The 24,477-nt window shown below is 42.2% G+C and overlaps 1 protein-coding gene across 2 annotated transcripts in view; it reads right to left on the reverse strand.

Moving 5' to 3' along the window:
* The window catches only part of MMS22L (MMS22 like, DNA repair protein), a 140,202-nt gene that overhangs the window by 4,449 nt on the left and 111,276 nt on the right, over nt 1–24,477 (reverse strand). For both annotated transcript variants that reach the window (XM_073675736.1, XM_073675735.1), the window contains 9 exons: nt 24,322–24,472; nt 20,826–20,962; nt 17,585–17,727; nt 14,906–15,065; nt 13,209–13,378; nt 2,770–2,969; nt 1,867–2,033; nt 1,115–1,211; nt 76–243 (listed from right to left, as the gene is read on the reverse strand). In XM_073675736.1, the coding sequence (XP_073531837.1) occupies nt 76–243; nt 1,115–1,211; nt 1,867–2,033; nt 2,770–2,969; nt 13,209–13,378; nt 14,906–15,065; nt 17,585–17,727; nt 20,826–20,962; nt 24,322–24,472 (1,393 nt within the window). The remainder of the gene's footprint in view (nt 1–75; nt 244–1,114; nt 1,212–1,866; nt 2,034–2,769; nt 2,970–13,208; nt 13,379–14,905; nt 15,066–17,584; nt 17,728–20,825; nt 20,963–24,321; nt 24,473–24,477) is intronic.

A 24,477-nucleotide genomic window follows, 5' to 3' on the forward strand; every position in this document is an offset into this window, starting at 1 on the left:
TGTATTAATTAATACGCCCCAGGCCAGTAAGGGGTTAAAAAAAAAAGCCCCTAAAACAATAGACAGCCACCTTACCTGGATGAAGCATTTCGTCCAAGACCACGTTTGTGCTCCGACTCTTTAAGGGTTTGACTGATGGTAGGAATCAGGTTGGCAACAAGCGATTGGTCCAAAACGGCAAGTGTCTCCAAAATGGAAAATATTTGATAGTCATACATTGTAATATTTTCCAGTATAAACTGTCTGCAGGGAAAGAAAACAGTAGAACCAATAGTTAGAACATGTTTTAATAAAAATGTAAGTTTGAATCATACAAATACCCTTATAGCAAGGCTGACCGCACACAATGTACATGTTATGTATGCATACATAATAAATAGGTCTTGCCGCAGAAAAGTCACTGCAAAAAAAGTTACAATATTTTCCATTTTTTTTGGGTGGGGAATGGCTACCTTAATGCTGACTGAGCAGAGGCGGCAGGGCTCCTGCACCAGCCACACACCAGACAGTGCGGTGGGGGACATGACTGAGCTTTTGGGACACGCAACAAAGATTTCTCTACTTCTCAGTATTAATTATACTTGGAGACAAACTAACACCTACTGCAAAAGGACATTATGGGATGATTGTAGGGGATTTTTTTCAGGCATTTTCTAGGTTTAGTGCTCCTTCAAAGTGAATCTGTCACCAGGTTTTTGCTGCCCCATCTGAGAGCAGCATGATGTAGGGGCAGAGACACTGATTCCAGAGATGTATAATTATGGGCTGCTTGCTGCAGTTTTGATAAAATCCCCATTTTATCTGCCACAGATCTCTAAAGTTCTCTGAATGCTGATTGGCAGCCTTCTGTGTACACTGTGCATAAGCAAAACACTACCAATCAGTGGTGGCGGCAGGGTTATACAGAGCTCATGTGGAGGACTACCTGGCAGCAGGTTTACTAGTCCTCTAGTGATAATGTCCTACTGATAAAACAGTGATTTTATCAAAACTACAGCAAGCAGCCCAGTAAGTGATACATAACTGGAATCAGGGTCACTGTCTCTACATTATGGTGTTCTCAGATTATCTGGCAAAAACCTGATGAGAGATTCATTTTAAGCAATGATTGTACCTTAAGTTTGTTGTTAATCGAGTTGCAGCATCGCCTTGCGGTACAGCCTGACAGCCTTCAACCATGTGCTGTAGTGCATCTGTAGAAAGCTTCTTAACTGAACGATAAAAGCATAAATCATCCGTATTGGTTACACATTTGCAAACTTACACTAATAACTTTTCTTTTCACCAACTCCCTATTAAGTGGGCCAGACAGAACTATCAATGACATTATAAAGTTGTTTTGACCTAGAGCATCTAAGCTTTGAGGGAAAAAAAAAAAAGAAAACGAAAACTGAAACTGGTGGTGAACACATTGCAAGTGGTATATTCAAAAAGGGTCAACAGGCATTAATAAATAAACCCCCTACCCCAAACTATTTATATGCGCATGTAGCTCTTTCAAAGACAAGTCCAGCAATACTTTTACATAGCCAGTTCTTACCTCCATTACTGAGAAATAAACATTTCATATGTAAATGAGGCTGTAGATCTATTTGTAAGTCTGAAGCCTCTGTCACTCTAGCTCTATTTCCTTTCCAGCACCGCTTCCTCCTTTGCCTGAAGTCACACAGCATAGAGATTATCAGTCAGGCAAGAGGAGGTGGCGAGGAGTGGGAATAGAGCTGGAGTGACAGAGGCTTCAGGTCTACAGCCTCATTTGCATATAAATTCAACTATATGCGCATATAAATAGTGGGGTGGGGGGAGTGAAATCATGCAAACTTTTAATAGCAGGCCACAGCGTCTTTCCTATTATATTTATCTTACCCTGCGGCTCATTGACCAGTATCAAACACTTTAGAATCGATGGGAGAAGAGAATCAGCATCTGTGGCATCAACTGTCTTGGTTCTCTGGAAAACATCCACGATGAATGACAGAATAGTGGCTAAACGAGGAGGTGGAGCATGACCTTTGAACTGCAAGTAGCCATCTCTAAAACAAAAAGTGACCCCAAGAGAAAAGACATAAGTGCAAGCAAATTTTAGGAAGTAATTTGATAATGTGTTTTTTTTTTTTATTATTATTATTATTATAACCTGAAACATTTATTGCTTGATCTGTCGCCACTCCTGACATATTGGTCATTGTAAAAATCTGTATTTTCCATTAAACAACTCTGGATCTCTTTTTTTCCAGAACTCTGCATTGTACTTGTTCCACTGTCCGTACACAGTCTAACACTGAATGAACAGGATCAGGCTATGAATGGACACCCCCCAAACTGGTAGCACCCAGATGTTAATATTGCTCTAAATTTTTCTTTTTTTTTTTTTTTTTTTTTAAGAGGAATCGTAGAGGAACCAGACAATGTAGAGTTCTTAAAAAAAGGTTATATTGTTGGAGATAAAATGTTTTACTAAAAACAGTCAATTTCGGGAGGGCAGATATGTCCAATTTTATTCAAAATATCAAAAAAAAGGAATCCTGGCTTAGTATATCCATCAAGGAAGCAGCAGATGTGGGTTCTAACCCCCCAACAAAGCACAGTCATTCAGATCAACTAACTGACCTCTCTTTGTAATGGTCCCTATCCAAAAAGTAGCCGATGTCACTTCATATTTATGTTGTTCATGCTGATCACCATTTTCTCAGTACAGTGAGACCAGATGACTTCTATTCCCATTGATACATGCCCCCCACTGAATCGTATCATTCCATCTGTGCTCACCGTATGACTTCCATTACAGTCCTTCTTAGGTTGGTTGTATGCGGGCTCAGAACAGAATCGCACAGAGCCTGCAGCATCGGATGACTTCCTGATATAGAAGGAACACTGGGAAGAAACCTTCCAAAATACTGTTGGATAGTCGTTTTTAGCTGCTGTTTTACATAAGCAGCTTGGGACTGACGAGATATGATGGACAGACCCTAAAAAAAAAAAACATTAATATGTGAAGATTCTATTATTTTCTAAACTTAACCAGCAATGAAGGTTTATTACATTCATCCATTGGCATATTCTAGCTGGAATTTGTTACAAATCTGATAAAAAGGCCTCCCTATTACAGATTACATCCACTGTATAGATTGCAAAAAAGAAATATGTGCAATTTAGAAACTTAAAACTAACATGCAGTGAACAGTGCTGATATTTAGTTGCATACTATAGTGCTAGCGTAAGTTCACAGGATATAGCATGGTGCACGACCATCTAACGAGCAGTGTGCTGCCGAATGGTGCACGACCATTTAACGAGCAGTGTGCTGCCAAATGGTGCGCGATACTGATGAGCGAACGTGCTCGCCACTGCTCGGTACTTCTCAAGCTCGGCGAGTATTTCTGGTTTGCTCCGTCGGGAATTCGGGTGCCTGCCCTGCATGTTTGGCGCTCTTTAGAGAGTCAATGAAAATGCAGGGATTGCTTGCCACACACTGTAATGCCATAGCCATGCTGGTTGTGGGCATTACAGTGATTGGCTGGCCGCGTCATCAGGTGTATATAAGACCGGGCGCCACTATGCTCGTCAGTGTCTACCCCAGAAACAGGCAGAGTAGGGAGAGCTGCTGCTGCGTCATGGAGAGATTAGCTTGTTTAGAGTTAGGATAGGTATTCCAATATATCAATATACACATATATATTATATTATATATATATATTATACATACATACATACACACACATATACAGTCATATGAAAAAGTTTGGGCACCCCTATTAATCTTAAGCTTAATGTTTTATAAAAATTGGTGTTTTTGCAACAGCTATTTCAGTTTGATATATGTAATAACTGTTGGACACAGTAATGTTTCTGCCTTGAAATGAGGTTTATTGTGCCAACAGAAAATGTGCAATCTGCATTCAAACAAAATTTGACCGGTGCATAAGTATGGGCACCCTTATCATTTTCTTGTTTTAAATACTCCTGCCTACTTTTTACGGACTTACTAAAGCACTTTTTTTGGTTTTGTAACCTCATTGAGCTTTGAACTTTATAGCCAGGTGTATGCAATCATGAGAAAAGCTACTTAAAGTGGCCACTTGCAAGTTGTTCTCCTGTTTGAATCTCCTCTGAAGAGTGGCATCATGGGCTCCTCAAAACAACTGTCAAATGATCTGAAAACAAAGATTATTCAACATAGTTGTTCAGGGGAAGGATACAAAAAGCTGTCTCAGAGATTTAACCTGTCAGTTTCCACTGTGAGGAACATAGTAAGGAAATGGAAGAACATAGGGACAGTTCTTGTTAAGGCCAGAAGTGTCAGGACAAGAAAAACATCAGAAAGGCAGAGAAGAAGAATGGTGAGATCAGTCAAGGACAATCCTCAGACCACCTCCAGAGAGCTGCAGCATCAACTTGCTGCAGATGGTGTCACTGTGCATCGGTCAACTATACAACGCACTTTGCACAAGGAGAAGCTGTATGGGAGAGTGATGCGAAAGAAGCCGTTTCTGCAAGTACGCACAAACAGAGTCGGCTGAGGTATGCAAAAGCACATTTGAAGAAGCCTATTTCTTTTTGGAAGAAGGTCCTGTGGACTGATGAAACCAAGATTGAGTTGTCTGGTCATACAAAAAGGCGTTATGCATGGTGGCAAAAAAACACAGCATTCCAAGAAAAACACTTGCTACCCACAGTAAAATTTGGTGGAGGTTCCATCATGCTTTGGGGCTGTGTGGTCAATGCCGGCACTGGGAATCTTGTTAAAGTTGAGGGACGCATGGATTCCACTCAGTATCAGCAGATTCTTGGCAATAGTGTTCAAGAATCAGTGATAAAGTTGAAGTTACGCAGGGGATGGATCTTTCAGCAAGACAATGATCCAAAACACCGCTCCAAATCTACTCAGGCATTCATGCAGAGGAACAATTACAATGTTCTGGAATGGCCATCCTAGTCCCCAGACCTGAATATCATTGAACATCTGTGGGATCATTTGAAGAGGCTGTCCATGCTCGGCGACCATCAAACTTAACTGAACTGGAATTGTTTTGTAAAGAGGAATGGTCAAAAATACCTTCATCCAGGATCCAGGAACTCATTAAAAGCTACAGGAAGCGACTAGAGGCTGTTATTTTTGCAAAAGGAGGATCTACTAAATATTAATGTCACTTTTCTGGTGAGGTGCCCATACTTATGCACCTGTCAAATTTTGTTTGAATGCAGATTGCACATTTTCTGTTAGTACAATAAACCTCATTTCAAGGCAGAAACATTACTGTATCCAACAGTTATTACATATATCAAACTGAAATAGCTGTTGCAAAAACACCAATTTTTATAAAACATTAAGCTTAAGATTAATAGGGGTGCCCAAACTTTTTCATATGACTGTATATATACAGTGCAGACCAAAAGTTTGGACACCTTCTCATTTAAAGATTTTTCTGTATTTTCATGACTTTGAAAATTGTACATTCACAGTGAAGGCATCAAAACTATGAATTAACACATGTGGAATTATATACTTAACAAAAAAGTGTGAAACAACTGAAAATGTGTCTTATATTCTAAGTTCTTCACCGTAGCCACCTTTTGCTTTGATGACTGCTTTGCACACTCTTGCCATTCTCTTGATGAGCTTCAAGAGGTAGTCACCGGAAATGGTTTTCACTTCACAGGTGTGCCCTGTCAGGTTTAATAAGTGGGATTTCTTGCTTTATAAATGGGGTCAGGACCATCAGTTGTGTTGTGCAGAAGTCTGGTGGATACACAGCTGATAGTCCTACTGAGTAGACTGTTAGAATTTGTATTATGGCAAGAAAAAAGCAGCTAAGTAAAGAAAAACGAGTGGCCATCATTACTTTAAGAAATGAAGGTCAGTCAGTCAGAAAAATTGGGCAAACTTTGAAAGTGTCCCCAAGTGCAGTTGGAAAAACCATCAAGCCCTACAAAGAAACTGGCTCACATGAGGACCGCCCCAGGAAAGGAAGACCAAGAGTCACCTCTGCTTCTGAGGATAAGTTTATCCGATTCACCAGCCTCAGAAATCGCAGGTTAACAGCAGCTCAGATTAGAGACCAGGTCAATGCCACACAGAGTTCTAGCAGCAGACACATCTCTACAACAACTGTTAAGAGGAGACTTTGTGCAGCAGGCCTTCATGGTAAAATAGCTGCTAGGAAACCACTGCTAAGTCCAAATTTGAGATCTTCGGTTCCAACCACCATGTCTTTGTGCGACGCCGAAAAGGTGAACGGATGGACTCTACATGCCTGGCTCCCACCGTGAAGCATGGAGGAGGAGGTGTGGGGGTGCTTTTGCTGGTGACACTGTTGGGGATTTATTCAAAATTGAAGGCATACTGAACCAGCATGGCTACCACAGCATCTTGCAGCGGCATGCTATTCCGGTTTGCGTTTAGTTGGACCATCATTTATTTTTCAACAGGACAATGACCCCAAACACACCTACAGGCTGTGTAAGGGCTACTTGACCAAGAAGGAGAGTGATGGGGTGCTACGCCAGATGACCTGGCCTCCACAGTCACCAGACCTGAACCCAATCAAGAAGGTTTGGGGTGACCTGGACCGCAGAGTGAAGGCAAAAGGGGCTCAGCATCTCTGGGAACTCCTTCAAGATTGTTGGAAGACCATTTTCAGTGACTACCTCTTGAAGCTCATCAAGAGAATGCCAAGAGTGTGCAAAGCAGTCATCAAAGCAAAAAGTGGCTACTTTGAAGAACCTAGAAAATAAGACATATTTTCAGTTGTTTCACACTTTTTTGTTAAGTATATAATTCCACATGTGTTAATTCATAGTTTTGATGCCTTCAGTGTGAATGTACAATTTTCATAGTCATGAAAATACAGAAAAATCTTTAAATGAGAAGGTGTCCAAACTTCTGGTCTGTACTGTATACATACATACATCTGAACTAACAGTCCTTCTGAGGACTAATCCGGCTGCATATATTCAGTGGTGATAGCAGGAGTTAGGCAGGCAGGCAGTGTATGTTGCAGACTGCAGTGCATATAATGCAAGAGGGTCCATAGTATGTTCCTGCTGCTGCTATTTTTACAGATATTTGTAGAAACAGCCCCAGGTATCATGGCAAATTTGTTTTTGATCTTAATCCAGGTTATTTGCTTAAAAAGCAATCCAGAGTACACCATTTTTCTGCTCCATTTGCTTGTTAGCACTGTAGAATACTGCCAGATCTGTTCCATATTTCAGAGATAAAAAAAACAGAAATTTGAACTGAACCTGGAAAATATTGGCCTCCTTTTCCATTATGTTGCAGTGTGTCGGTCAAGCTATTCATACTAGGTCTCTGTGAAGAATAATACACTGTGTGCAGAATTATTAGGCAAATGAGTATATTGATCACATGATACTTTTTATACATGTGGTCCTACTCCAAGCTGCATAGGCTTGAGAGCCAACTACCAATTAAGTAAATCTGGTGATGTGTATCTCTGTAATGAGGAGGGGTGTTGACTAATGACATCAACACCCTATATAAGGTGTGCTTAATTATTAGGCAACTTCCTTTGTCAAAATGGGTCAGAAGAGAGATTCGACGGGCTCTGAAAAGTCCAAAATAGTGAGATGTCTTGCAGAGGGATGCAGCACTCTTGAAATTTCCAAACTTTTGAAGCGTGATCACCAAACAATCAAGCGTTTCATGGCAAATAGCCAACAGGGTCGCAAGAAGCGTGTTGGCCAAAAAAGGCGCAAAATAACTGCCCATGAATTGAGGAAAATCAAGCGTGAAGCTGCCAAGATGCAATTCACCACCAGTTTTTCCATATTTCAGAGCTGCAACGTTACTGGAGTATCAAAAAGCACAAGGTGTGCGATACTCAGGGACATGGCCAAGGTAAGGAAGGCTGAAAAACGACCACCTTTGAACAAGAAACATAAGATAAAACGTCAATGGACCAAGAAATATCTTAAGACTGATTTTTCAAAGGTTTTATGGACTGATGAAATGAGAGCGACTCTTGATGGGCCAGAGGCTGGATCAGTAAAGGGCAGAGAGCTCCACTCCGACTCAGACGCCAGCAAGGTGGAGGTGGGGTACTGGTATGGGAGGGAAAACAGTACACCTCTCGAAACAGTGTCTGGGAGGCTGTGGTGGCTGCTGCACGCAATGTTGATCGAAAACTGATCAAGCAACTGACAGAATCTATGGATGGAAGGCTGTTGAGTGTCATCATAAAGAAAGGTGGCTATATTGATCACTAATTTTTTGGGTTTTTGTTTTTGCATGTCAGAAATGTTTATTTCTAAATTTTGTGCACTGATATTGGTTTACCTGGTGAAAATAAACAAGTGAGATGGGATTATATTTGTTTTTTTTTTATTAGGTTGCCTAATAATTCTGCACAGTAATAGTTACCTGCACAAACAGATATCCTCCTAAGATAGCCAAATCTAAAAAAAAATCCACTCCAACTTCAAAAAATATTAAGCTTGGATATTTGAGTCTTTTGGGTTGATTGAGAACATAGTTGTTGATCAATAATAAAAATAATCCTCTAAAATACAACTTGCCTAATAATTCTGCACACAGTGTATTAGTAAATTACAGGCTGCTATTTAAAACCGTGGTTCTCGGTCAGATGTATCACATATAACTGCGTTCCAAAATCAGCCATTTCTAGTGAACGTGGAAAATATTGTCCTCCATTTAAAATGGGCAAGGTGCGTGGCAAGGGAAGTGGATGTGATGGTGCATACAGAGGCCGTGGGCAAGCTGAAATTGTGCCACAAACAGCCACATCTTGTCGCCCGACCTTCCTGCCCCAATTGCTAGGGGACCGCAGACCACCACTATTGAAGCCAGAGCAATTTGTTGGTTGGATAGCAGATAATGCTTCCAGTCACTTTGCCACCACCACCACCCTGACTTCCACACAGTCAAGTCTCAGTAGCCATGAGTCTGGACCGCATATTCCTCCCCCTGATCCTCCTTCCTCTCACTATGCCGAGTTCCCGGAGACAACTGATCCCACACTTGGACACTCAGAAGAGCTGTTCACTTTTCCATTTGTAGATTCGGGTCTTTCGCCCGGCCAGCTTCAAGCGAGTCAAGAGGACAACGCATGTAGCGATGCCCAAATATATGAGCAGCCACGGTCACACGAAGGAAACTGTGGGAAAGTGCAATTGCTGTTGCAAGAGGTGGATGAGGATGATGATGATGAGACACAATTGCCAGAAAGTCAGGAGGAGGACCAGGGAGAGGAAGATGTGGTGGATAATATAGTAACTGACCCAACCTGGTAGGGGGACATGCAGAGCGAGGACAGCAGCACACAGGGGGAGGGAGGTGTAGCACCACAACAGGCAGGAAGAAGCAGTGTGGTGGCCGCAGACACAAGGTGGGAGAGCATTTCCCGTAACGCCAGCACGGCGGAAGTTGCCAGCACAACTGTTAGGTCTTCCCGACTCTGGTTATTTTTTAAAGACTCTGCAGATAACCCCAAAAAGGCCATTTGCACCACCAGCCAAGAAAGCATCAGCAGGGGTAGCAAAACTAGCAGCCTGACCACCACAAGCATGATTAGGCACATGGCAGCCGAAGTTGGCCGAACCCCAGGGTCCAGAAACAGTGTCTGCGGGTGACACCACTGCTTCTTCCGCTGTTGTGCATGCACGCCAATCCCCTGTCCATGGCGCATGCGAAGATGCCTCCCGCCCTGCACCTGTCGTTGCACACACTCAACTAGCACCATCAGCAAGCACGTCCTTGTCCCAGGGCAGCGTTCAGTTGTCCCTACCCCAGTCCTTGGAACGCAAGCGCAAATACGCAGCCAATGCCCCACTACTAAATTCTCACATTTCGCGACTGCTCGAAATGTTGCCTTTTAAGCTCGTGGAGACGGAAGCTTTCCGCAACCTGATGGCGGTGGCCGTCCCTCGGTACTCTGACCACAGCCGCCACTATTTCTCCTGGTATACCATTACACCAGCACGTGTCCCACAACATTAGCCGTGCCCTCAACAAAGCAGTTACTGGGAATGTCCACCTAACCACGGACACGTGGACAAGTGCTTGTGGGCAGGGAAAGTACATCTTGCTGGCGGCACACTAGGTTAATATAGTGGAAGCTGGGACCCAGTCGGACCCTGGGACAGAACACGTCCTCCCGACGCCTAAGATTGTGAGCCCTGGGTCAATCAGGGTTGCCCCCACATTCTACAGCTCCTGCACCTCCTCCTCCTCTTCAGCCTCCATCTCCTAAATTACCACATCAGTCACAAGCTGGAAGCACTGCCTCGGCCAAGCGGCAACAGGCTCTGCTGAAGCTAATATGTTTAGGTGACAAACCACACACCGCTGAAAAGTTGTGGACAGTTCTGAAAGAGCAGACAGATCTGTGGCAGAAACCACTGTACCTACAGCCAGGCATCTACGTGTGTGACAATGGCCGGAACCTGGTGGCGGCTCTGAAGCGAGGCGAGCTCACACACGTACTATGCCGGGCCGATGTGCTTAACCTCGTGGTTCAGCGGTTTCTCAAAACCTACTCAGATCTGTCGCATCTGTTTGTCAAAGTATGCCGCGTGTGTGCCCATTTTAGAAAGTCAGCTACAGCTTCCGCCGCCCTTGCCGTGCTTCAGCAGCGTTTGCAGCTTCCAGCTCACTGACTGGTGTGTGATGTCCCCACACATTGGAACTCTACATTGCAGATGTTGGGAAGGATTTGTGAGCAGAAGAGGGCAGTTGTTGACTACCAGCATCAACAAGGCCATCGTTATTCACATCAGACTCCACACAAAAGACCATAGGGGTGGACGTGGATGTCAGACATCTGTATCATACTCCAAAACTTTGAGGAGTCCAGCAAGATGGTGAGCGTCACCATCCTGCTTCTCTGTCTTCTGACACGCTCTCTGCTCCCAATTAAAGAGAATGCATTGCAGGCGGAGCACGATGAGATGGAGCAAGGAACCATACAGGGCGATTCCACACAGCCCAGCCTCATCTCATCTTAATGTGGATTGGGTGACAATGAGGAGGAAGAACAGGAGCTAGTTTCCTGCGCTATAGACTGATCAGCGTGTATGGCCTGAGGATAGGGAGGAGGAAGAAGAGGAGAGCATGGTCAGTCGTCCTCTTGGTGAGGACACGGAAATCTTGCCCCTTTGCAGTCGGGCACACATGGCTGAGTTTATGTTACGCTGCCTTTCCCGTGACCCTCGCGTTGTCCAAACTTTGGGTGACAGTCATTACTGGTTGTTGACACTTCTAGACACATGCTACAAGGAGAACTTTCTGTCTTATTCACTTGCCAGACATGCCTAATAAAATGGGCCAGTACCAGAATGCCCTTGTTGCGAAATTATTTAAAAAAAATTCCCATCTGAAAACACCGGCAGCAGAGGTCACACTTCATTGGACAACCAAGGAGTACATGCGAGAGAGACAACTTCAATCCAGCAGAGGTAGGGGAAAGTTCTGGGAGAAAAATGCTCGAGTTTCCCATAGACTTACATTGGGCTCGTTACTCGGACTGAGCACTCGAGCATTCCAATTTGCTCGACTCGAGCATTTTAGTGCTCACTCATCGATGGTGCGCGGCCATCTAACGGGCAGTGTGCTGGCGGATGGTGCGCGGCCATCTAACGGGCAGTGTGCTGGCGGATGGTGCGCGGCCATCTAACGGGCAGTGTGCTGGCGGATGGTGCGCGGCCATCTAACGGGCAGTGTGCTGGCGGATGGTGCGCGGCCATCTAACGGGCAGTGTGCTGGCGGACGGTGCGCGGCCATCTAACGGGCAGTGTGCTGGCGGACGGTGCGCGGCCATCTAACGGGCAGTGTGCTGGCGGACGGTGCGCGGCCATCTAACGGGCAGTGTGCTGGCGGACGGTGCGCGGCCATCTAACGGGCAGTGTGCTGGCGGACGGTGCGCGGCCATCTAACGGGCAGTGTGCTGGCGGATGGTGCGCGGCCATCTAACGGGCAGTGTGCGGCCGGATGGAGCGCGGCCATCTAACGGGTAGTGTGCTGCCGGATGGTGCGCGGCCATCTAATGGGCAGTGTGCTGCCGGATGTGCCTGCTTAGTCACTCCCCACTGTCTCTAAGTAGTGGTGTAAACTGAAAATATTAGTCACTTTTTATCATTTGAACAGTGGGTATGATAAGTAATTGTAAGCCAACCCTTTTATATCCCAAATCCAATATCTTAAGAGGTTTTTCCCATCTTCATAAATGAGTAATGTAAATGCAAGTAATTTTGCAATTTACTTATTAAATAGTATCAGCCGTTCTTGAGATATTAAACACTTCTCTTTTGTTCACAGCTCATTGCCTTGGAGACCAACCACCGCTGCTAGACAGCAAAACATAGGAAGTGCTTACAAGCTTTTTTTTTTTTTTTCTGTGAGCTTTTACACACTATTTTGAAGCTGGCTAGGATCAGGGGAGAACACTTACCTTTTAATCCCAGCCAGTTTAAGTCATTGCTTACAAGCTAGAAAGCAGCAGTGGTCGGTCTCCTGGTCAACAAGCTGTAAAGAAAAAATAAGTGTTCGTGCTGGCTGTCAGTCAGTGCCGGGACATGGTTACAGCCGCCGCTCACTTTGTCCTGACAGGTGACTGAAGCCATGCAGTCGTGTCTCTATGACAGAAAGCCGGAGAAATAGATGAAGATCTTTGGTACTCAGCACAGTTTTCAACGGGGTGTGCCAGTAAGGTACCATTAGCAATCCGCAACATGGAATTTTGAATCAAGCGTGGTCACAATGGGCCTGTAGGGCAGACTTTGTAGTGCACAATCTGAATTTATATTACCACGTTCCTGTACTGCTCAGTTGGAGCTACCTCTAATACAAAGACTGGCGCACACATGCAGTTTTTGATGTAGTTTTTTTCAGCCAAAAAAACAGGAGTTGGCTCCAAAGATAAGGTCTCAGTTTGTCATTTCCTACCCTTCGGATTCACTTTTGGCATTAAAATCCTGTATGTGCAATTGCAGCTTAATAGGACAATTTTGCAATAAAACGATGGTGCTGACTATAAAAGGAAATTCTTTTAAGAGAGACTGAGAATGTAAAAATCATTTTTAAACAAAGTATAGGCAGAAGGGAATGTTAAAGAACTGCATATTTCATCATGATAGACTTTTTTGAAGCTTGTAAAGAATTTCTGCTTTTTTCTGGTCAACAGGTTCTTATAGAAAAATACATAATGAGAGTAGTACTGTGAGATTTCCACCTGTAGAAAGAGAGGGAGGGTCTCCCGTATAGCAGAAAGCATGGCTGGCAGCAAACCCTTATCTTGCTGGAACAAGGCATGTGGTAAAAGCAGGTAATCAATGATGCGGAAGAGGAGCTGCTGTGCTTTGGAAGTGGCCAGAATCAATGCCCAGTACCGTACAAGATATCCTGGAAAGCAGACAAGAAACAAGATAAAATAGCAGCACACAATTCCCTTACTTGGCATGCCCTCGGGTGCCAATCACAGCCTTATTTTATAGTTCAAACATACTTTATATGACGGCAAGTGTGGCACGGGGAGTAAATCAGAGGAGATTGTAACAGGCAATGGCTGAAGCCTGCCAGCTCTATGAGGTTCTCAGCATTACTTGTCTTGTTCTATCAATTGACTTGGCTTCTAGTTATTGCAAGAAAAAATTCTTTATTATAAATAAAAAAAAAATATATATATATAATTTTTTACTTTTAATTCCTTCTCAAGACATTTCATGGTGTGATCTATTCATAATAGATACCAGCAAGCCAAGATTAGAGGAGATAAAAAATAACGAACATTATTTTACAGATTTTAAAGTAATAAAAAAATTCTATATTTGGTTTAGGCTTTGCAGGTATGGTAATAGGAACTGTATCTAGGTGCTATTATTGTGAAACAGTACCCAACACTCTCCCCCGTGAGGGTTGGCTATATTCCCAGCACTCCCCCCCCCCCCATCCCGTGAGGGTTACCTATATTACCCGCACCCCCCCCCCCGTGAGGGTTGACTATATTCCCAGCACTCCCCCCCCCACCCCCGTGAGCGTTGACTATATTCCCAGCACTCCCTCCACCCCCGTGATGGTTGACTATATTCCCAGCACTCCTCCCACCCCCGTGAGGGTTGACTATATTTCCAGCACTCCCCCCACCCCCGTGAGGGTTGACTATATTCCCAGCACTCCCCCCCCACCCCCACACCCCCGTGAGGGTTGACTATATTCCCAGCACTCCTCCCACCCCCGTGAGGGTTGGCTATATTCCCATCCCTCCACCCCCCTGTCTTGCAGTAGAGATTACACAAGAACCACAGGACGGATTTCATCAACCAAGTTATCATTTTAATCCGTGTAATGTCGCCCACCTGACAGTTTATGTAGTTTACTGTCCTGTTGACAGGTGCACTTTAAACGACTGTCGATATACTTGCATGTAGCCAACTGGCTGTCGTTTAACAATCACAAATGAAACATGTAAACTGAGCAAAAGTCCTTTAAGTTCTCTGCAAAAAAAGATCTAAATCTGCCAGAGCTCCTGCTCCAGGCAGCTCTCTCTACTGCCCTCCTTTCTTATATTAGTGTTAGAGCAGCAGGGAATGTGGCAAGAAGGGAAACCATCTACAGTTTCAGGCGGGACAAGACCTGATGAGGAGAGTAACTGAGCATGTGTGACAAGCAGAATTCCGTTAGAACCGGTTTTATGAACATGTACCACACCGGCATTCAGTAGTTGCAATGCTCTGGTTTCTTAACATAAATAATGATTTTGTCCCTATTCTAATGTAGAAAACATTTGGAATCCCTGAGCTAGATGCTCTCTAGGATTTTGTCTTATGAAAAAAGTGTGTGTATACTTAAAGTTTAGCCTTTTGATATTTCAGTGAAAGCAACATTGACGGTAGCAGACTTCAATCAATTTAACCCAGTAGCTGCACTCACCTATAGTCCGGTAAGTAATCTGCAGGCCTTCCACAGGGCCTTTCTTCGTCAAGTATGGCTTTACATACTTTAGTATATCTCCAATATATTCCTGGCATTTTGACACCATAGCAGACTTTTCTGACAAGGTTTGTAAACCACCATATGTTGCACCAGTTGCCTGACAAAAAAAAGAAACATGTTTAAATAGTAAATTCAAAAGAAATTCTCAGTTTCATATCCGTAACTGAAAAAACAGAAATTGCGAAAAACATCACAGTCCTTAAAAGAAGACCTATTGGTAATTAGAAAAATATGACAAGTAACAGTAGATGAAGTTGTAGGCTTTTCTCAAATACATTAGCATAGCAGATGATTTCCCTCAGTATTACAGCAACACAGGTTTTACTTAAAGTTTACCAGAGAACAACAATTGTGAGAGGGATGCTTATATAGCATGTAAATGGAAACATGGAGTCTCAATATCCCTACCCACTGTTATCTCCCAGCTCAGAAGGAGGAAGTCTTACACAACTGTCAAAATAGTGAGACATTGGAGAGCCTACTTTTAAAAACGCTTTGGTAAAGAGCCAGAGCTTTCCTCGCTTAATTATTCATGATTTTTTTGGGGATTTCTAAATTCTATAGATTTGGGAAAACTTTTACATATTTGAATCTCTTTATTTGATGAAGTTTTTCAGAAGCAGGTAGGTCTTCTTAAAATTAAATGATAGGCTGTCACTGTCTACAAGGATAGTATACCGCATGTTATCTGACAATAAGGGCTTAATGAATTTTAGTAACGAGGCAACACATTTTCCTTTGCTCCTGCGACAAGACAAGTCTAGAATGTAGCAAATAAGATATCTGTCCTACAGGCTTTCTCCAAAGTTATAATGGCTGAATTCATGACATGAACAGGAATAATATTGCAATCAAACATACAGCAGGTGAAAAAAGTATTGAACACGTCACCAATTTTCTAATTAAATATATTTCTAAAATGTACTATTGACATGAAATTCTCACTAGATGCCGGTAATAACCCATCCAATCCACACAGGCAAAGAAATCAAACCATAGATGTCCATAAATGAAGTTTGTGTGTATTAATGAGAACTGACACAGGAGAAAAAGTATTGAACATGCCTTAATATTTTGTACAAAAGCCTTTGTTTGTGATGACAGATTTAGGACGCCTGTATGGCGAAACTAGACACATATATTGCTGAGGTGTGATTTTGGCCCGTTCTTCCACACAAACTCTTCACATCCTGAAGGTTCCGTGGGCTTCTTCTGAACTCTGAGCTTTAGTTCCGATCACAAATTTTCTATTGGATCCAGGTCAGGTGATTGGCGACGCTAATCTAGCAGCTTTAATTTGGTCTTACTCCGAACTCAATTGAGAGTTTCCTTGGCTGTGTGTTTGGAATCATTGTCTTGCTGAAATGTCCACCCTTGTGCATTCATCATCCTGGTAGATGGCAGCATTTTTATAAAGAATGACTAGGTACATTTGTCCATTCATCCTTCCTTCAATCATATGAAGTTTGCCAGTGCCGTATGTTGAAAAACAGCCCCACACCATGATGTTCCCACCTCCAAACTTCACTGATGGCATGGTGTTTTTAGGGTGATATGTAGTGCCTTTTGGCCTTCAAACATGGTGTGTATATTATGGCATCCAGACTAAATTCTCCCAGTATTTCAAAGGCTTGTCTAAATGTTGATGAGCAAACTTTAGTTTTCTTTGAAACAATTGTATCTGCTGATAGCAGTTCTTTCTGTAGCTCTCCACCGGTGGTTCTTGGCTCTTGGACAACTCTTCTGAGAATTCTTTTCACTCAGCTGTGTGAAATCCTGTGGGGAGCACCTGTTCGTGGACAGATTATGGTGAACTAATGTTCTTTCCAGTTCTGGATTAAGGCCCCAACAGTGCTCACTGGAACCTTAAGTAGTTTAGAAATTCTTCTGTATCCAATGCCATCAGTATGTTTTGCAACAATAAGGTTGCGAAGGTCTTGAGACCGCTCACTGGTTTTACCCCATCGTGAGATGTTTCCTGTGTGGCACCTTGGTAATGAGACACCTTTTTATAGGCCATCAATTGAACTAGCTGATATTCTTCATTAATTGGCAGGATTACTTTCTAATTACTGATCGATTTCAGCTGGTATAATGACTTTCCATGGCTTTGTGCACCTCTCTTGCTTCATGTGTTAAATATGTTTTTCCTGTGTCATTTCTCATTATTACATGTAACTTAATTTATGGACATCTGTGGCTTGGTTGCTTTGCCTGTGCGGAAATGGGTTGTTACTGACATTTGGTGAGAATTTCATGTCAATACCACCTTTAGAAATATATTTACTTAGAAAATTGGTGACATGTTAAATTCTTATTTCATCCACAGTATAAGTAGCCATATCAATTAGTAACTTAAGAGGAAAAAAAAAAAAAAAAAAAAAAAAAAAAAAAAAAAAAATCGAGCCTGAGGCAAAGCGGTCTATTTTTTTTTTTTACTTACTGGGATAATGTCATATTTCTGCTCTGTTGGAGGCCACTAGGTCGCCAAAATGGTTGTTGAATATGATCTATGATCTAGCTTCGCCGCAATGAATAACTGTTAATTTTATTGTTTGCAGAAATTACTTAGCAATGCATGGGGAAATGTTAGATTAATAGAATATTCAACATTACCTTGATAAACTGGAGTAGCGCCTGCTTTGGGTCTTGCTTGTAGCTTCTTTGATCTATTTGTGCTTTACTTAGTATGTTTTCTGCTTCTGGGAGCTTCAACACCAATCTGGTGAGTTCCACAAGTTGCTCTGCCAGTACTGAGGCTGGTAAGAACAAAAGGATGACGGCTGTTTACCGATAATCATGTAAATTCTAGCAAAAACTTCATTACTTAAGTAGACAATTATTCATAAGGGTTAAAGTGTGTGTCACAACTCTTGATATTATATCAATTTATGTTTTCTGTTAAAAACCCATTTGACCAGACAGAAAAATGACATGTTATCCTTTTAATTTTGTCATGGGAAAAACTGACACTTCGAGGGACATTTATCACTCGCACCAAACTTGCAACATTTCCTTCTTGTAAATCTGTGTGCCAAATTTATCAATGTTTTATGCCGTTTAAAACATTTTAAAACAGCTACACCAATACTTAAAACTTTTTGTCATGAAGAAGTATAATATTTTTATGAAAGCACCACCTTCAGCTGTTTTTTTTGTTTCAGCGCTGGAGTGGTGTCACTAATGTAAGTTCCCTGACCCTAGTGTTATAATTACCAGCCGAACTCTTCAGCTGTTCCTGGCGTTGCTCCGGTCTTGATCCGACATCTTGTGACTGCAACTTTTGAGTGACCAGAGCTTAGAGGTAACAGTCACAAGTTCTCAATGAAAGTTTATGAGGGCCTTGTTCTGGCTCTCATAGACTTACATAGAGTTGTGACTTACAGATCGCTCCAGCAAACACTGGAGCGATCCTGCAGAAGACGAGCGGAGCAGTGCAGATAATATATGAAGCTGGCGGCTGGTAAGTAGGATATTAGATGCAGTGAACTGCAAGAATAATAAACACACACACACACACACACACACACACACACCAAAAGCCGCTGGTGTGTTGCTTTAATGTAATTCTACATAAAATTTGCAAAAATATACAGTTATGGCATACAGTGACTACATACATTCAGTGTTGGCATCCTTGAAATTGTTCCAGAAAATGAAGTATTTCTACCAGAAAATTATTGCAATTACACCTATTTTGTTTTCCACATGATTCTCTCCCCTTTTGTGGTGTTCCAATGAACACAACATAGTAAAAAAAAAAGGTAAATTGGACATAATTTCACACAAAACCTCAAAAACAGGCAGGACAACATTGTTGGCACCCTCAACTTAATATTTGGTTGCACACCCTTTGGAATAACTAATTGCAATCAATCACTTCCTATAACCATCAACAAGCTTACACCTCTCAAATGGAATTTTGGACCACTCTTCTTTTGCAAACTGCTCCAGGTCTCTCATATTTTTGTCTTCTCCAAACAGCAATTTTAAGTTCTCTCCATAGGTGTCCAATGGGATTTAGACCCAGACTCATTGCTGGCCACTTGAGAACTCTCCAGCGCTTTGATTCCATCCATTTCTGGGTTATTCTTGAAGTACATATGGGGTCACTGTCCTGCTGGAAGACCTAAGACCTAGGACGCAAACCCAGTTTTCCGACACTGGGTACTTCATTGCGACCCAAAATATTTTGGTAATCTTCAGATTTCATAATGCATTGCACACAGCAAAGGTACCCAGTGCCAGAGACCGCTAAACAACCCCAAACAATATTTGAACCTCCATCATATTTGACTGTAGGTACTGTATTCTTTTCTTTGTAGGCCTCATTCCATTTTCGGTAAACCGTAGAATGATGCCCTTTACCAAAAGGCTCTATCTTGGTCTCATCTGCAAAAATTGAGTCAACTTCTCCCCTTTTCATCTGGTTTCAGGTGTGGTTTTCATATTGTCCACACCTGTTACTTGCCACAGGTGAGTTTGAATGAGCATCACATGCTTGAAACAAAGTGGTTGACCCACAATTTTGGAAAGGTGCCAAAATTTTGTCCGGCCCATTTTTGGGGTTTTGTATGAAGTTATGTCCAATTTGCCTTTTTTCCTGTTTTTTTTGTGCTGCTCCAATACACACAAAAAGGAAAAAAAACATGTATAACAAAGCAGGTGTAATTGCAATAATTTTCTGGGAGAAATGCTTCAATTTCTGGAGCAATTTCAAGGGTGCCAACACTGTCCGCCATGACTTTATAACAAACTGCATAATCTAGACAGGTCATAGCTGTCACTAAAAACGTGTGGAACAAATACATAATTTCTGAAGTTCTGAATTCGCTTTTGACATTTGACACTTTGGTCTGTCATTCTCATCCAGCACTGCTGAGTGTACTGGCACCAAATTTATCATTAAAAAGAACTAGTCACTTGAATCATGCTGTGCAAATTGCGGACAGCATGAATCAGAGATTAGCCTCCTGACTGCAGACGGGTACACTTTACTCTGAAAAAGCTCTGGCGTTTCAGAGACAAAACAGTTTGAAGAACCGCCAGTGACAAGGCAAGTTCAATGTGGATTCTTTCCACCTCAGGTGACTGGCAGGTATTTCGATATATTCACACATGGGACTGACCTGTCAATGAACTGAAGTGTGGTGGCTAGAACCTGGCTAAGGACGGGTCTAATCAATGGTCTAATCAAGTCTCTGCCTCTAGCCTCCGGCCAGCTTTTAAGACTATAGGGCCAGTTCATGAAAGCCACAAAAATGGCACAAAAGCAGTGAAAAAAAGAAGAGCAAAATTTGGCAACTATTGGCATTTTCACACCAGTTTTAAATCGGCTCCTACGAAATGGGCGACACTGGTGAGGAGCCAAGCGAGACAAAGCATGGCTACAGCCGCTTGTCCAATTCATCAAAAGTGCTGGCGTTTTGTATGACCCTGACTGGAGTAGCATTTTTTGTGCAGTGTATGTGGTGTGCGCCCCTTAATGAATTTGGTGCCTCGTACTCCAGTAAGTGTGCTCTACGCCAGTTTTGATGAATCGGCCCCTATGTTTTTTGTGAAACCCTGAAACATCTCAGAGTACAACATACCTGACCGCAACTGCGCAACATGGCTCCAATTCATGCTGCTTGCGGACTGACAGGTTCGCTTTACGTTGTGACATTTGATAAATATGTAGTGGCTGAGCTGGAGTATACTAAAAGATTTGGTGCAAATTACGCCAGTTTTGACAAATACGTGTATGTGTCAGCACAGATTTTATATAAGAGGTTTGGATGCATAAATGTCTACTGTTGTGGAAGGATTACAAAAAGAGAACAAGACAAGAGAAAAAAACAAAACAAAACCAACGTACTTGGTTCAGTTCCTGTTTTAATTACAGCACCCACTGGTAGGTCAATATACATCTGCAATACACATCGAATCCAAGCTCGAACTGACAAGGCTTGATAAGAGGAATATCCAATAGCAGTAAAGGCTTCAATCAATGTACTGGAAAGTAAAATGTATTCAGTCACTAATAATGTATCAAAATAAAGTACACTATATATACACACCCCAAACTATAGACCTTCAAGGGGGTTGCCAAAATTTAAAGCTATCCCCTCTCTATACGATAGTGGATAACTTACTGTGGGGAAAGGAGAGGGTCCGGAACCTCCAGTGATTCTAAGAACGGGACTCTTGAAAGAACAGGAGTGCACATGCTTGACCTCTGCTCCATTCATAGCAAATGAGACTGACAAAAATAGCCAAGCACTGTGCTCGTCTTTTTCCTGTTGTCCCAAAGACAATGAGTTAAGCGGAAATTGAATATGAGCACCTCTGCTCAATTCAAGAAGGTGCTCTGCACAGCCCCGTTCACAGGATCACAGCGGTTGGACCCAAAGTGATCAGAAAGATCCTGTAATGTTGGGCAAATCCCTTTGAGCTCTCAGAACTGTCTATAGGATTGTGACAATAAAAGGTTAAAAGCAAGAACGGGATTTAAAAAAAAAAAAAAAAGTATAAATATACAGTTGAAACCAGAAGTTTACATACACTATATAAAAAGACCCATATGCATGTTTTTCTCAATATCTGACATGAAATCAGAATAAACCTTTCCCATTTTAGGTCAATTAGGATTAACATAATTTTTAATATTAGCCAAATGTCAGAATAATGAGAGAGAATGTTTTAAGGCATTTTTATTACTTACTGCAAAGTCAAGAGTTTACATACATTTCATTAGTATTTGGTACCATTGCCTTTAAACTGAATGACTTGGGTCAAACGTTTGGAATATCCTTCCACAAGCTTCTCACAACAGTTGGTCGGAATTTGGGCCCATTCCTCCTGACAAAACTTGTGTAACTGATCCAGGTTTGTAGGTCGCCTTGCTCGCACCTGCCTTTTTAGCTTTGCCCATAAATTTTTCAATAGGATTGAGATCAGGGCTTTGTGATGGCCACTCCAAAACATTGACTTTGTTATCCTTAAGCCACTTTGTTACCATTTTGGCAGTATGCTTTGAGTCATTGTCCATTTGGAAGGCCCATTTCCGCCCAAGCTCCAACTTCCTGGCTGATGTCTTGAGATGTTGCTTCAGTATTTCCATGTAATCTTCTTTTCTCATGATGCCATCTATTTTGTGAAGTGCACCAGTCCCTCCTGCAGCAAAACAACCCCACAACATGATGCTGCCACCCCCGTGTTTCACAGTTGGGATGGTGTTCTTAGGCTTCTAAGCTTCTCCCTTTTACCTCCAAACGTAACGATGGTCATTATGACCAAAAAGTTACATTTTATTTTTATCAGACCACAGGACATGTCTCCAAAATTAAGGTCTTTGTTCCTGTGGGCATTCGCAAACAGTAATCTGGCTTTTTTATGTTTCTTTTGGAGTAATGGCTTCTTCCTGGCAGAGTGGCCTTTAAGCCCATTTTGATACAGTATTCGTTTCACTGTGGATATTGACACAATCTTACCAGCTTCCGCCATCCTCAATCCTAACTGATCTAAAACGGGAAAGGTTTATTCTGATTTCATGACAGATATTGAGAAAAACATGCATGTGTGTCTTTTTATATAATGTATTTAAACCTCTGGTTTCAACTGCATATATACAGTTGTGCTCAAAAGTTTACATACCCCAGCAGAATTTTTGCTTTCTTGGCCTTGTTTCAGAGAATATGAATGATAACAAAAAAATGTTTTCTCCACTCATGGTTATTGGTTGAGTGAAGCAATTTATTGTCAAACTACTGTGTTTTCTCTTTTTAAATCTTAATGACAACCAAAAACATCCAAATGACCCTGATCAAAAGTTCACATACCCCAGTTTTTAATACCCTGTATTGCCCCCTCTAACATCAATGACAGCTTGAAGTCTTTTGTGGTAGTTGTGGATGAGGTTCTTTAATTTCTCAGATGGTAAAGCTGCCCATTCTTCTTGGCAAAAAGACTTCAGTTCCTATAAATTCCTGGGCTGTCTTGCATGAACTGCGCGCTTGAGATCTCCCCAGAGTGGCTCAATGATATTGAGGGCAGGAGACTGAGAAGGCCACTCCAGAACCTTCACTTTGTTCTGCTGTAGCCAATGACATGTCAACTTGGCCTTGTGTTTTGGACTGTTGTCATGTTGCAACGTCCAAGTACATCCCATGCACAGTTTCCGGACTGATGAGAGCAAATTTGCCTCCAGTATTTGCTGATAACGTGCTGCATTCATCTTTCCTTAAACTTTTACCAAGTTTCCTGTGCCTTTGTAGCTCACACATCCCCAAAACATCAGTGATCCACCTCCGTGCTTTACAGTAGGAATGGTGTTCCTTTCATCATAGGCCTTGTTGACCTCTCTCCAAATGTAACGTTTATGGTTATGGCCAAAAAGTTAAATTTTGGTCTCATCACTCCAAATTACCTTGTTCCAGAAGTTTTGAGGCTTGTCTCTGTGATGTTTGGCGTATTGTGGGCGAGATGCTTTGTGGCATTTGCGCAGTAATGGCTTTCTTCTGGCGGCTTGACCATGCAGTCCATTTTTCTTCAAGTGCCTACTTATTGTGCATCTTGAAACAGCCACACCACTAGTTTTCAGAGAGTCCTGAATTTCAGCTGATGTTATTTGTGGGTTTTTATTTGCATCCCAAAGAATTTTCCTGGCCGTTTTGGCCGAAATTTTTGTTGTCTACCTGACCGTGGTTTGGTTTTTATAGAGCCCCTGATTTTCCATTTGTTAATCAGTTTGAACGCTGCTGACTGGTATTATCAATTCCTTGGATATCTTTTTGTATCCCTTTCCTGCGTTATACAGTTCAACTACCTTTTCTCGTAGATCCGCTGACAATTCTTTTGCTTTCTCCATGACTCACAATTCAGAAACGTCAGTGGCTGGATGAATGAGGCAAGACTCTGTCTGGATCCAAGAAACTCACTCAGCTTTTATGCATACACACTGATTACAAGCAAATAGGTCATAAGTGAGGATGTTACCTTTAGTAGCCATTCAAACCCATTTGTTTCAAATTCTGTGCATGTTATCAGGCCAAAATCACCAGGGTATGTGAACTTTTGATCAGGGTCATTTGGTTGTCATTAAGATTTAAAAAGAGAAAACACAGTAGTTTGACAATAAATGGCCTTACCCAACCAATAACCATGAGTGGACAAAAAGTTTTTTTTATTATCATTCATATTCTCTGAAACAAGGCCAAGAAAGCAAAAATTCTGCTGGGGTATGTAAACTTTTGAGCACAACTGTATATATATTTGGAAGCTTCACTGCTTTTTATTATAAACAAACTTGTGGCTCATTGCATTAAAATCCCACTCAACCTCTATAAATAATTGATACAAGAGCAATAGCTTACCTGTTTGGAACCAAATGGCTCAGATAACGGGATACCATTTGAGGTATGACCATATCATCCCAGCCAAAAAGATGCATCATTGAAACAAAAGGCTGGGGCTGCAGGTCAGGTGGGGCACTGCTGGGCATGTCCAAAGCGAGAAGAGTGTAACCTGGT

Source organism: Phyllobates terribilis, unplaced genomic scaffold (assembly GCF_046119375.1).
Source record: "Phyllobates terribilis strain yellow unplaced genomic scaffold, ASM4611937v1 Scaffold_3__8_contigs__length_932513732, whole genome shotgun sequence".
Taxonomy (NCBI): Eukaryota; Metazoa; Chordata; class Amphibia; order Anura; family Dendrobatidae; genus Phyllobates; species Phyllobates terribilis.